The sequence below is a fragment of the Hetaerina americana genome, unplaced genomic scaffold (assembly GCF_022747635.1).
Source record: "Hetaerina americana unplaced genomic scaffold, ioHetAmer1.1.p SCAF_85, whole genome shotgun sequence".
In the NCBI taxonomy this organism is placed as follows: Eukaryota; Metazoa; Arthropoda; class Insecta; order Odonata; family Calopterygidae; genus Hetaerina; species Hetaerina americana.
Window position 1 is genome coordinate 1474119 of NW_027287483.1, and position 14741 is coordinate 1488859.

The 14741-nt window shown below is 35.5% G+C and overlaps 1 protein-coding gene across 1 annotated transcript; it reads right to left on the reverse strand.

Moving 5' to 3' along the window:
- Window positions 1–1758: 1758 nt before the first annotated feature.
- Window positions 1759–14741, reverse strand: LOC139698393 (non-selective voltage-gated ion channel VDAC2-like). The gene is made up of 7 exons (XM_071597285.1): window positions 14638–14741; window positions 13573–13774; window positions 13379–13499; window positions 13184–13302; window positions 6755–6863; window positions 6411–6619; window positions 1759–6315 (listed from the first exon to the last, which is right to left on the reverse strand). The coding sequence occupies exons 2-7, from the start codon at window positions 13769–13771 to the stop codon at window positions 6224–6226; spliced, it is 849 nt and encodes a 282-aa protein (XP_071453386.1). The 5' UTR covers window positions 13772–13774; window positions 14638–14741; the 3' UTR covers window positions 1759–6223.

Genomic DNA, 14741 nt, shown 5'->3' on the forward strand with positions numbered 1-14741 from the left:
ATGAATGTTGGTATAAGATTGCAAAAATGGCAATTGATTGTGTACCCCTTGGCACATTATTCAATTCATGTGACGTTTATGTATGTCATAAAAAGCAAAAGTATGGACAACGAAGTAGTTATGAGGTACTTGAGGTATGCTTGTGGTAAAAATGAGAGAGTTAGGGTGAGGAATGAATGGTCTATGAGAGAATGTAAATGGGATGCATCAGCATTAGACAAAGATGAAAGAAGCACATTTCACTCATTTGGTCATATTGAGAGAATGGATGAGAGCTGAATCACAAAAAATATAGGGGAGAAGATGAATGATTTGAGAGGAAGCAGGGGAATGAGAAAGCCATTCATGAATGCTGTTGTTAAGAATTCAAGATAAGTTTTACTAAAACATGGTGTCCACTGACCTGGAAAAGTCCAGGAATTTTATGAAATCTCAATGGAAAATGTTCAAATTGATTATGAAGAAGCTCTCATGTTTAAAATATAGACTCAAAGAAAAAAATAGAAGATTGAATTGAAAAAATTGCAGCCATTCTGTCAATATAAGCCATTTCAATAGATGTCTCACAAGGCTTTTGTAAGTAAAATTTAAATGTCAAAGCTAGTCTTTTATGTTCTAAGACATCATGAGGGAATTCTTTCTTCTTAACTAGCTGGTTTCATTTTTGGAAGAACTTTCAATAACATGTTAAAGCACTGTACTTGGGAATAGACTTAAGATTCTCTTTTGAAACCCTGCTTATTCCAAAATGAAGTCATAAGTATGACTTGACTGACCCATATAAAAAGTTTGATCATCTACTTTTTCCAAACGCTTATTCATTTTCTTCATGCATGTCTGTGTACGTCATGTTGTAAAATGTATGTCCTTCACCAGAGTCCTTTCATACCAGCACAGCCATTACTAATTTAATCAACTACTTTAGGTTTCATAAATGATCTGAATGTTATTCTTGAATACATGTATTTGTATAATCTAAAGACATACCTATACATAGAGCTGGTAATCACATTTTAACATTTCCTTTGATGGTGCTATAGTAGGTTAAATCAGCTCTGGCTATCATTCATATCATTTGAAAAGTATTTCTAATTAAAGGAGAAAATTTATTACAATCAGGGTACCTCAATGCAAGCATCAATTGCCGAGCCAGTTATGGCTTAGAGCCTCTTCCCTATCTTAGAGAAAACATCCACACAGTGGATTCCACATTTGCCTCATGTACTACATAGTGAACCACATAAAATTTTCTCAAAAACTGGATGTCTCTAAGGTAAAAAGAAATTGCTTTGACTGCTCCCTCATAATTCTTATGACTAATAGGAATGTGATCGGGAAATGGAAAACTATATTTGCCAAACCCTGAACCAAATATAATATCTTGTTTGATTCCCCAGGCCAATATTAAAATACATACCAAAAGTCACAGTTCCACAAATTTAAGGTGTTTCAGGAATCTTTAAGTACAACAAAATCATTGATTTACCGTAGCTTATTTGCCTAAAGTACTAACCATGTTTTCAATTTTCGAACCTCCGTGTACACTAACTAGCAACTATGTATATTCTATCCACCTGATGTTGGACAGACAATGATGCAAATTCAAATCGGTAGATGATGAAAATCATTTTGGACAAGTAGACAAGTCTGAAGAATCTGGATGATGTAATTGTTTGAAAATAAATAATTTACACAAAATTGAGACATGTTGAAGGAGTGAATTTTGGCATTTCAAAAATAAATGCAACAAGTCAATACTTTCCATAACTATTGTTTATTGCACCTAATATTACTATCAAGCTATTATTTCACATACCACTTCATCACTTTAACAACCCGGAGTCAATAACAATATAGATCATTAAATAACACAAAATAAGCTTGAACACACAAAAATGCTTCAAGTAAATTTCTTAATATTAAAGCTGTGGAAGCTACAATTTTGTGCCACAAGTTACTAGGTAATCCAGTTCCATTCATCAATAAAATTAAAAAATGAACATTGGCATAACCACTTATAATAGTTAACGTAATATTTAATTCCATTGCAAGATTTTTGGACTTGGGGATTGCACAATGAAAGCCATTAGCTATTTTTGTTTCTGGGGACAAACAGACACATCCACACAATGGTAGTTGTCAATTGTTTTTTCCCACTATACGAAGTAATTAACATCTCACATCAATATGTATAACTAACTGACATACCTTCACTTAGTTCCTCTGCAAAAGTACAGTTGTGCAAAATAAATTCAGAACAAAAATGATTTACATGAAATCTGCTAGAGACCTTCAATCCATAAATACTTAGCTTGCTTGCTTGAACTGCTATAGTGCCTCATTAATACATCCATACTATGTCACAACAATAGCATGAATATAACTTACCATAGTCCCTCATAATTTCAAATGAGAAATTCTTGAGACTGAAGTCAACATAGTCCAATTTCAGTTAAACCCAAATTAAAATGACAATCAATACATCCCTGCCCCCCTATGAAATGCAAAGGCAATTTTAAGTAATTAATTTCAAAGTGTGAAAAACAACTTCTTATGAGCCAGTGTTTATACCCTTCCATGAAAATTTCAGAATACACATCCGGCGCCTTAAGTTTACTTCCTCAGAAATGTCTGCCAGTGTATCTTCATCAAATGAGTGCCATTTTACATTTATCCCTGTAATAAAATGACTGATGTTTCTTCAAAATGGCTAAACAAGAACTTGAATTTGATGTATATTTTATGAAGTGTCAACATTTTAATAATATTGCAGAGCCTCTTTATGGCTGTAATAATTATATGTATTCAATTTTTGGCCAAACAAAACATTGTTTAATCCTTCCCATTGGGATTTTTATTCCGTACTTTTTTTGAGACGACTTAGCTGTGCATCTGGGACATAGATGACATCATATAAGGCACAAAGGCAAGAAGCAGATGAGACTAAGGCATGAGCTATGGACATATTTAAGTTTACATTATCATCTTGTTAATACCATTATTTTAACATGAGCTTATGTTATCCTAGTAAATTATAAAGAGCAAAGAAGGGCACAACACTACTTTGAAGGGACAAAATAGAACTGCAGTGACATCATTTCTTCTCGCAAGGAATGATAGAAAGGGAAAGGTAGATCTTCCATCTCAAATTACCAGGTTGATTGAAGCAAGAATTTTTCACATAACTACTCTGGCTAATGATGTAAGTGCATCATAGCTCCATGTCAACAAAAGTGGACACACCAAGCAGTTTTGTTCAAATGTGAAAAAATTTAGTGCTCTATTGACGCATCTGTATCCTATATCATGAGCTGATGCTGCTGTTCATTGAAAGTGAAACCTTAGGTCACTTAATGTTGAGTTTTTGTGATGTGTCTATAAGCATAAATAACAGTTCAACATATGTCCCAGTCTCATCAGTCTAATATCCATATGTCTCGTTTATCCACAAAATTGCAGAGGTGCAGCTAAAAAAGTAGACCACCATCATTTAAGTGTGTCATTACTTAGTTTGAGGGATCAGCTTGTAACTCGTCATTTTAGTGAAATGAGGCATGTTGCTAAATAAATATCAAAGGTGATTTTGAATTGTCTTTACAACAAAATTATGTTAAATCAGTTATTATTAAGCATGGTATACTATTTTTACATCATTGACCTGTACTTCATCAAGATGAAGCAGACATTTTGTGCTCTATACCATCTGACAATATTTACTTAACACCTGGATCTTTTCTCATTTAGAAAGCTAGTACTTCACCCGTACATTTCCTCCAAAGACATGATCACAAAAAGCTGGCAATTATCAGTTTGCATATGAAAAGAGTAATAAATAATAAGAAATTTAACATTACTGTAAAAACAAATAACGTATTGAGAACAAAATATTTAATGCAGTATATCCTAATGTCACCCACCATCGAAATTAAATCTTAGATTGACAAAGGATATGATGACAGGATGAATATGGCAGTAAGGTACATGAGATGGATAACATCCATTGCAGATGGAAACAAGGCTTAATTTGGAAATAAATAGTAATAAAATGCAAAACTTTTAGAGATCCTGGTAAAATATTTTTGAAATGTAAAACATGAATTTCTTAAATTTACAATACAAGTTGGTACCCATTTGAACAGTGTATTTTTCATGAAAGCCATGAAGTAAATGGTGGATGAATACCTCAAGCTATATCATTGCGATACAGCAAATGAGATCTCAGCAGTAACACATGATAACATAAAGATTTCGAAATAAAGTAATATGATTCATGACATATCATGACAGTGATATACCTCAGGCATCAAGATATGTCAGGCATGACATATCTTCATGCCTGAGGTAGGATTCAAACAAGTTAGCTCCCAGTTAGTTATCAAGGACACTGTCCACTATACTAACAATGTCAGCCATTATGATAAAATCAAATGAGTGGAGTCCATCTCTAGTTCACAGGATCACATCAGGTTTCACACAAAGAATGCTCCTACCAATACTGATGGCGATGAAATAATCTATACTGGTGAAACTATTTCGCAACCTTAACTTAATAGTAAGGCTTTCTTCCATATCCCTCAAATCCGTCACAAGTTAGCACCATGACATTCCTTGCCAGAGCCATATGCAAGGGGGGGAGGGGTAGTTCCCCCACAACCTCCCAAGACCAACCCTACATGAGCATATTCACAAGATCTGCTGACTTTTAACATTTTATGAAAGGGAGGAGGGAGGCTGAATGACTTGGTCTACTCAGAACAGGTTATTAATTGACTACAGAGTTGACTTTCAGATACATAGTTGATAATATTTCAGTGAAACAATGGTTACTTTCCTTAGGCTAATAAAAATCAACTGAACCACCACTTTAAAAAAGTCCATTAGTTTAAGAAATGGCTGTGTGCCATACGAAAGGAATTTTTTATAGGGTAACGATTTAGGTAAGAGTTGGCAAGATTATTGTACTTTGAGGGTTGCATAACACCAGCTTGATTTACCCTCCAACCAAAATACTATCCCTCTCACTACACCACTATTCCTTGCTCGGCCATAATACCATAACTAACAATTTTCCCACAATGAGTTCTTAAACTTGCAATGCCAGTGCCAATGTGACTAGATTGTCGAATATCACATTTGAGGAGTTTTTGATAACCATTTCAAGATACATAATGATCGATAAAAATAAATCATATTCAGCCAAGTAAAATTTTAAAAGTCTACACTTAACTCATCTATAAAACTACAAAAGCATTTTGGTAATTAATAAAAAAACCTTGTTTGCACTAAATTTTTGCCTGAATCCCATTACTTTGCTCACTTTTAAGTTCATTTTACAGAAATCAATTTCTGACATTTTCCAAATATTAATATCGCCATAATTAACTAGAAATTTGTGGCTAAAGTAAATCAATGTATGATACAATATCCATGCAGACAATGTTAGTCATATCTTTTGAAATCAGTTTGAGTGACTTCCCAAGATACATAAAACCATTTCCTAATATTATGGAATCTCATAGAGTTTAATTAGTATTGCCAACAGAATATATACACAACTTACTAAGTAATACTGAATTCAATTTTTCAATAACTATCCATAGAATAGAGACAAATCAAATACTTAGTTGCTATCAAATGCAGCAGGAATCGGCAAAACCATCCTCAGCTCCTGATACTAATCAAAGAGAAATCCCACCTGAGACATATGCAATGACATTCGGCTACAGTTGTTGACTAACCATACCTAGTTTTATCCTCAGTTAATCAAACAACTGGAACCGGAACAAATTGCCTTAACAATTCATTTAATTAGTACAGAATAATAATGAAATATGCCAAATTGGCTTCCCATGGCTAATCACACTGTCAAAAAGACACCCTCTCACCATGGGATCCACTGGAGCAAGCCAGGAGTAACCAAGATTGGGCTTCATGCCATTCCAGCATTTCCTCTTCCATCCACACAATTGAAGACGGTAATAACTAGCTTTTCAGGAGTAACAAAATAACAACCAATGTGTGGACCATGAGAACAAATTGATGGAAATCCATATTTTACCTTAAACAACAAAAGCAAACCAACACTTGTAGCTCCTAGCTGCTGCCATGAGATTGGCCCTGAACCACACTTATTTCAGACCATGTGGATGGATTCCAAGAGACTCAAGCCCTACTCTCCCACCCTGAGCCTGTCTGTCTCTGGTGAGGGATCAATACATAGTGCTCAAGCTTCCAAATCCAAGGACAAGCCAAGCTTGTGTCCTCCCTGGTTGAAGTTTTTGCCATCAATTAAAGCTGACATTGTCAATGTCACACCTGTCAAAAAAAATGGCTTGCATAAATTTGATTATGTAAATATAGCCAGACTAATAGCAAAAATCAAAATAATACATAAAAGTTTGTATGCATACCATCTCGTAGTGTTTGCTGATAGCCTAGACCTACTCGGCTGGCATTATCCACCTTGGCTCGAACTGATGCATTATTAGCCAAGGAATATTTGCATCCTATTTCAAATCGTGTAGAATTTGAGCCAGCATTCCATGCTAACTGAATTCCTGTCTCTAGCTCAGGGTTGACCTTCTGGTAAAGGGAGCCACAGTATTGTTGCCCTTCATTGCTATTCCCATGCAATAAAAAGATGATTAACAAAATTTAACACCCAAGAAATATTTGAAACCTTTGACTTTAGTTGTTATATGTCATTTTAAATAGAGCTCTTGAAAATCCCAGAAGGGCTATGGAATGAACTTACACATTCGTGTGCAGCACAAAGTCTCCCGTTGAAAAGCCAACAGCAAAGTTATTCTTGGTAAATTTGGATTTGGAGGTATCAAAAGACATTTGATACCCAGCAAGCCAACCTGAAAACAAAACCTTTCTTAAAAAAGAAGGATTGATCCATTACTGAAAATATATCAGTTAATTAACACGGTATGTCATGGATTTTGATGGAAATCAACTTCCTAAATTGACAAGCAGTTCTCACATTCAAAAGAGATGAAACCTAATCAGATCTAGATCAACATCATTTGAAAAAGAAGACCAAAACAGAGAATGCCATTAAAATAAGCATATGTTTGGCCAATGATACCTGGATGTTTCCATGATAAAATGATGAAAAAATAACAGTTGTTTGATACCAGTTTTCTCCATAATTCACAGTATGATACCACAGAGTATTCACCATTCTACTTGATGGCAGTTTTTATGTACACATTTCAAATTTTATGAATACTTAGTCAAATGCAAGAAAACATTCCCCTAGCTTTGTGAAACTCAAACTTGGAAAAAATGGCTTTTGATTTCTCTGAAAGTATATGACAACCATTGAGATATGTGCTTTAAATATTTAAAAATTAAAAATGTGCACAATAAAGCTGTTAATACTCATTTAACATGCCATCTTTTGATGTTGCAATTGATATATTTACTGAAAATATATCAAAATAGAATAACCATAAAAAGTTACATTTTAACTTATGCATCAATATTCACATTTTTGACTGATGATGAGACATAAAGATATTTAAAAATATAAGTAAAAGACTAATGTTGCAACATGATCCTTCACCCTAAAATCATGGAATATATATTATATGTGCATGTATGATCAATTAGTCGAGATGGATTAAAATTTTTTAATCATCAATCACCATACCAATTATGGCATCCCTAGTATATCCAGTAAAGCTTTGGCAAAGCACCAGGAAGATCTAATCAAATGTGTATGCTGCTTGGATAAAGCCGAGGGTACACAGTGGCATCACATGAAACTCTATGGCCAGTAGCCTGGCGCTCTAACCTCTGGACTACAACACCTTCTTGGAATGAGAGGATAAGTGAATTTTGACTTATTGTTTTTTCACCATAAAAACTGCACGTTTATATTGCACATAAGAAAGATGAAACAACAACCCCAACTCTGGTTCTGGAAACTATTCTCAACTTGCCATGACTAGGCTTCGTGGTGGAGGACCAAAGAAGAGCATATACCCTAAAACACAGGCTAATGATGTGTCAAGAAAATTCTCTGGTATACAGATTGATATAGACCAAGCTCAGCAAGTTCTACCTTTGAGATGAAATGTGATGGCAAGGTGCGAAGGTTGAATATCAAAAGTACCCAAGTCATAACACCCGTCCATCTAAGGGAATGATGAGATGGAGGGGGGGGGGGGGTAAATGACCTCCATTAGTCTCTGCATGGTTTCCGAATGGTTCCATGAGGGTTCACAGAGCTAATCACTTATGGGTGTGCCCCCTCAGATGATTACATTTTTCTTTAAGAAAATATGATAACATTTCTCCAGCTAAAATATCTTCCTATCTGACCTGTTCTTATTTCCATGGAGTCAGCTCTCATTGGCGGGCCTATTGCACAGATAGTTAAACAGCGACAAAAGTGTAAACCTTTAGCAAATCACACCCAATTCAGTAATGTTATGACTCCTTGACTGAAGCACCTAGGGCCCATAAAGTAATGCTATTCTGTGTCCTGAGAAATAAATTCATTCCTGGGAATAAGATTGCCAATGAACTTGCCAAGACAGGGGCTGGCCAATAAGTGATTGGTCCTGAACTAATCTGTCGAATTACCCCTACAAGAGGGAAGGTGGTTATTACAGGGTGGATTCTCAAGCAGCTATCCAGGAGCAGGAATGGTTTAAGGCAGTGATCACAAATTTGTAGCAAATTTTATTTCCTGTTTTCATACTTGATTTGCTACGGAAGAAGCTGCAGATCTTGACAAGATTTTTAAATTTGCTTGAATTACTATGCAAAATATTTATATGAAAAATTATATTTGTTTTAGATGTGGTATATTATATCACTCACTTTGAAGCAAAAACCAACTTTTGATTTGGAAACCTTTTAATTTAGCGAAGTTAAAATATTACTGATAAGTTTGCCACCTAAATCTTATAATTAAAGGTAATGACCTGATGCACTACATTTTGTGTCAATGACAATTGCCATAGTTCAATGCATCTTTCTTCCCAAAAGGCACCTCAAGACATCTAAGTCTGACTTTTTTACTAACAAAAATTTGATATTGATTGTGAGGAAAATTAAATTTAAAGTCAGCAATACTAAATTGCCACCTTGGTGGCAGGAGTGAGTGTTTGCATGCAGTATTGGGAGAGGAGATGGTAGGTGAAATATTCCAAAAAGAAGACTTTGGAAAATGAGCTGGAGATGCAACTTTGGAAGATTTTGTTTGATTAAGACATTGAAAAAAAATCATCAAAACCTGTTTTCCTATCCAATGTAAAAAGAGTTTGTACCCCAATGAACACTGCCATTTACCTTCCCAAATTGCCTTTATCCTCCTGCATGCCTGCCTCCTCATCCTTGCCCCGATTTTTCTCTCCACCACTACCATTTGGATGACACTATCCATTAAACTCTATGATCAATTCTAACTAGAACAGTGCCTGCATATGTTGGATGAACTCTTTAACAAAGCTGAATAAATGTTTGGCATATATATTATATTTATCAGAAAATAACTTTTCCTATACATGCTATGAAATAATGATTGGAAAGAAAATTGAGTAAAAGAATCGCCAGTATTCTATTGGACCAAATGCAATCATGCTGTGCTTTGAAACATTGAATTGCACCAAAGAAGTTATTTACAAGCAAATATCTGCTTTTTGCATGTAGAATGATGCACAGTATTTCATGCAAATAATGATAGTGATTTCATGACAGAGAAGATTAATGCAAGATATAAAGTTATGAAGGAATTTATTATGTATGTATGCTAGTAGAAAAATTAGGATCCCACTTTTGAAAAACTTACATGCATGAAATCACCACCGAAACTTTTGGGAGATACATTCATGGAAACCCTTCTGTACATAATTACAGCTATTAATTTTGATTTTTTGTTTCGAGCCGGCAGAGATTGAAGTACTCAAAAGTATGGAGAAGGTGGTGTGATTACAGTGAAAGATAACACTGCCTGGCAAATCCAAGGTGAAATGATGACTGTTTATAAAAAATGATAGCCCATCATATGACACAGTTTTGAGGGAGAAAACAAATTTTCAAACTGGCCACACATCCCTCACAAACCATTACTCACAAATGACGCTGCCGCAGAGAAGAAAGTGGAGGACTTTATCTTATTAGATTGTAGAGCTAACATCCGAATGATCATGAATGAAACTGATCTTAGTTACAGAAGTGTGTGAAAAATTATTCACCAAGAACTGGACATAATGTGTCAGTACTCTGGATTCCATGACTACTGACTCCTTTTCAGAGGGAAATGGCATGATCTGAACTCGGAACCAGGCAATCAAAGTTTCAAATCAAAATTTGAAATTTTACCACATCTGTTCTATTCTCCCTGTTTCTTCCCAAGTAACTTTTTCTTATTCCCAGAACTCAAACAACCATTGCAGGATATTTTACAGCACAAATTACATCATTCAAGAGGTAGAAAAATGGCTTTTGACACAATCTGCTGAGTTCTAAAATGACTGCATTCGAAAGGCCAAGAAGCACTGGGAGAAATTTATATTCTGGATGGTGACTATATACTTAAGAATAACAAATAAGCAGTAACTTTCTACCTCAATTAGTTTTTAGTAATAATCATAAGTTGAAAATACCCCAATGTATTCAGAGGATTCCCCAATAACATTTATGAACACCCTCTATGACTGCAGGCATGCATATGCATCTTTGTAAACACAAGTGCATACCTATGTCCCTTAGGAGAAACCCTCCTTAATCATGGTCACTCTTTTATTTATTATTACCATCCAGTTGACATTTTTCCTTCTCAATATCAAAATAGCAACCAGAAGTCACAATCCATTCATCCCTCAGGGTAATAATATTATAACAAGGGTTTGAGGATTGCATTTTTATTGCTGCAATGCTGTGCTCCATAATAAAACATCTTAACATTCTTTTCACAGTCACCATTGGGAAATCTTTTACAATCTATGTGCTTAGGTGTGGTTACAAATGTTTTTTACCTGCTTATAAAATGAAGATGAAAGGATATCAATGAATGAAACTGAAAAAGAGTGATTTCTTGATCATGTAGCTCATATTTTTTTATGTTTTTCATTTAAACTTTTTGTCAAAGAAGAGAATTAAAACATATATTATACATAGGAGATGTTTCCATTTAAATAAGTGATAATACAAAGCAGTACATCCATGGTAGAGCATGTACATTAGTTTCACACATCTGCGATGGAACATAAAAAAATTACCCTATATTCCATACAGGCATATTTCTATTTTCTGGATGAAGTATCTTCCTTGATATTACATTTCTCACGATGTGCAGTGGTCTGTCTAATCTATATAATATTTACCCATCTTTACCAAATACTTCCAGTTGGAAACTGTAAAATCTTACGCCTATCTCATGTTATGTCCTTGCACATTTCATAAATTCCTACAGTTCATGTAGATACTTAAGGATCAGTTGTGGGTATGTTTTATTTCACCTAATTAAGGAACATAGAATAATTCCATTCCAGTTGAAGGACATGCCATCTATTTACAATGGAAAGAATATTATATTCTCAATTTTTATTTCTGAACTACTGTCAACACATTCAGCAAAAGGTATCCATACACTTTGCACATGTTAAATATACACGTTGAATATAAATACAATTTGACTATAGCTATTACAAAAAAATTCCTAAATTATCCATGTGGAGTAATGATAAATGAAAATTTTCTGATTCAAGAAATAACGAAAAATATTTTTTTTAATTGCAACACTGGCATGCTAGTTCAAATTACGATCATGGTTTGAACCAGTTACTTCTGAGTACATATTCTGCACATTGTATACAAAAACACTTCAAATAACTGAAAAGGCTGAAATAGCTATATCTTAGTACGCATTACCGTACTGTCAATGTTAAAGTCAGTTGTAACTCCCGCTAAAACAGATCCCGTTAAGGATTTTGTTCGCATATTTTAATCCTTGCTTAGTTGCAGTAGCAATAAAAATTAACAATGCACACTTTTAAGTATTACTCAGGAAGCAAACGATAGTTTATTTAGGCCATTTCTATGTAAATGGTATTACTGATTGTAAAATTTGTTAAATCGCGAATAATTGTAAAATTTATCATGAAGCTCAGTCCATTTTTGCTCACGATCGAACTTTGAACTACATCCTTCCTCCCCCGCGATTTCAATTGGCTGGTTCGGTGGTCCAACAAGGGAATTTCAGCTGGCAGGAATATTCAAGGCTACTACCGCTTCACTTCACTAGGAGTCGGGCTAGGTTATTACGACTGACAGCTGCATGTGCATCGGCCCTAAATTCAGAATCCCAATCGTGGCTATAATCGTCTCTTAGAGTAACGCGAGAAATTTATTGCGACCTTTGACGGGATTTCTCAGTGGTATGCCAATCCCTACCAGATGCGTTATGTGGAGAGCATTAAAGTGAGCAAGCCGGCCGTTCTTCGGATCTTCGAACTATGGAACCCTTGTAGCCAGTCGTTAAGAGCAGACTAATACCGATGTCATATTGCTCTCTGTCCTTTCCTTCCCTGAATATCCTACCCCTCTCTCTTCAATGGCGCAGCTGACCTCAGACGTCGGTCGCCTCCCCTAATAAATAATAGTTAGCCTTTACTAATAGTAATCCTTTGCCTCTACCGCTAATACGTGACCCATCATTGACGAGGATCAACAGAGTCAACACAGACATGAACACCCAGGATTCTGAATCTCATGTTAGATTTGGGTAATTAATGAAGCTATGTATAATGAAGTACTTAGAATAGAAGTGATTAGCAGAAATAACAGGGTGATCATAATCTACCCTAGAGTGGTTATTACTTGGTTTATCCGCGGATATACGGATGCATGTTCTCATTTAAGAGTCATTTCGAAGTACATTTTGATATGCATGCAAAATTGGTCTGAGAGCTGGAACTGGATCTTGACAGTTCCGAAAATTCTCACTCTTTTATTAACCATCCGAGACCTCTGTGGGGTAGCCCAGCTGACCAGAAATTGCTCGAGCCTATTAGAAGGGGACAAGGTACAGCAGGCGACAAATGTAAATACCCCGCCCGAGTTACGTAATAGATCCCTGGAGCCACCTGCTAGCCCTACCGTGGGAACCATGGGACTAATTCTTTCCTGATTTGATTAACATAATACCGTGATGTTCACTCACCATTGTATCCAACAACTGAACTTCCATTAATAATTGGTCCACCGAGATCTAAATTCACATCCATATTCAGCGCAATACTTTCGTGCTTATACTGGGTCTTCACTCTGCCCGTCTTCTTTCTAATGGAGAGAATCGACTGATAAAATACAAAATTAAAAATTTGGCAACAAAATTGACAATTTGTATCATCTTTACCCGCTATGAGGAGAGAAGGCAGTATCCAGAGAGAGCTTCAGGCCTTTGGCTAGTTTATCCTCAATTGATATTTCTGTAGAGAGGGAATTATTCGTGTTCCATTTTTCCGTGAAAACTATTCCTACAATCAAAAGAACAAATTAGAAACAAGTGTAAACACGAACTCAGCAATACGTAAAGTAGGAGTGCGTTACCGTAATCCTTCACTTTATATTTCGTCTCCAATGATCCAAATACTTTCCCAGTATCTTTATTAAGGGCACCGCCAGCGGTTATATCAACTGAATCTTTTGTTTTCGTTTTCAACTCCAATTTAATGAGACCAAAGTGGTAACCGGTCCCGAAAATATCACGGGAGGCCCTGCCCAAATCGCCATAAGTTGGTGGAGCCATTTTCTGTAAGGAAATAAATGTGGTTTTTGTTCAATTCATGAATTCAAGGAAAAGTTTCGTTCCGAGTATAGGTGCATCTCTTGCAATAAAAACGCGACTGCTAATATTTATAATCGCCGGCCAGAAATTTGACCGGAAAGAATTATCATTTTTATCGCCAGTATCACGGCTGAATCCATAAAAAAACATCAGCAGCCATAGCCACTGGCAGAGAGAGGAATTGCTGTCCAAATTAAATCTTCAGCATTTCTCAGTAAAAAACCCTTCATTGATCTAAATTAGCATAATTGGTTCTTCGATGCAGCGATCACTCCCCAAGAGCAACTAATGTGCGTTATTTACAATGAAAGGCACTGGTAAATCTTTAGGAAAACAAATATCTATAAAACTCGAACAAAAATACAGACCCTCAGGAAACCGCGAATTTTCCCCAGTTCACGCACAACCAAAATTACTACAAATTATTTTGAAATACGGTTAGCTCGGCGAAATTAACAATTTAATAGCATTGAAATCTTCAGAAACTAAATATAACAAATGCAATGACGTTTTATAATTCATTAATCCCGCCCCCACGTACATCTCGGAAATGTTTTAAATCGTCAAAATATGATGCATAAATTCTTTATAATATTTAACTCGCGATTTAAAGTTCAATAACACATCAAAGCGAGAAAAAAATATATTTTAAAAAGAGGGACATTGATTTTCGGGCCAATATGTCGTAAAGACATCCCTCATCAACCCCCCCGGCTTCCGAAGAAACTGGGGAGAATAGATTTTACTGCTGAAAATGTCGATTACAGAATAATAATCATACAGCTCCGATGTGATAGCTATAAATCTACTCTAAAAATAGCACTCACGTTTACTAAAAAGTCAGTAACACAATTTTCAGGTACACTATGCAATCATGGAACGACTACCAAAGATGAAGCCGAACTCGCGCAGTAGATCTGCGCATAGTCTG

Bases quoted from the DNA above. Each gene is read 5' to 3' on its own strand.
- LOC139698393 (XM_071597285.1), bottom strand. From the start codon at position 13,771: ATGGCTCCACCAACTTATGGCGATTTGGGCAGGGCCTCCCGTGATATT. The intron at 13,500-13,572 runs GTAACGCACTCC...TTTTGATTGTAG, and splicing joins ATATAAAGTGAAGGATTACG to GAATAGTTTTCACGGAAAAA. The intron at 13,303-13,378 runs GTAAAGATGATA...TCTCTCCATTAG, and splicing joins GCCTTCTCTCCTCATAGCGG to AAAGAAGACGGGCAGAGTGA.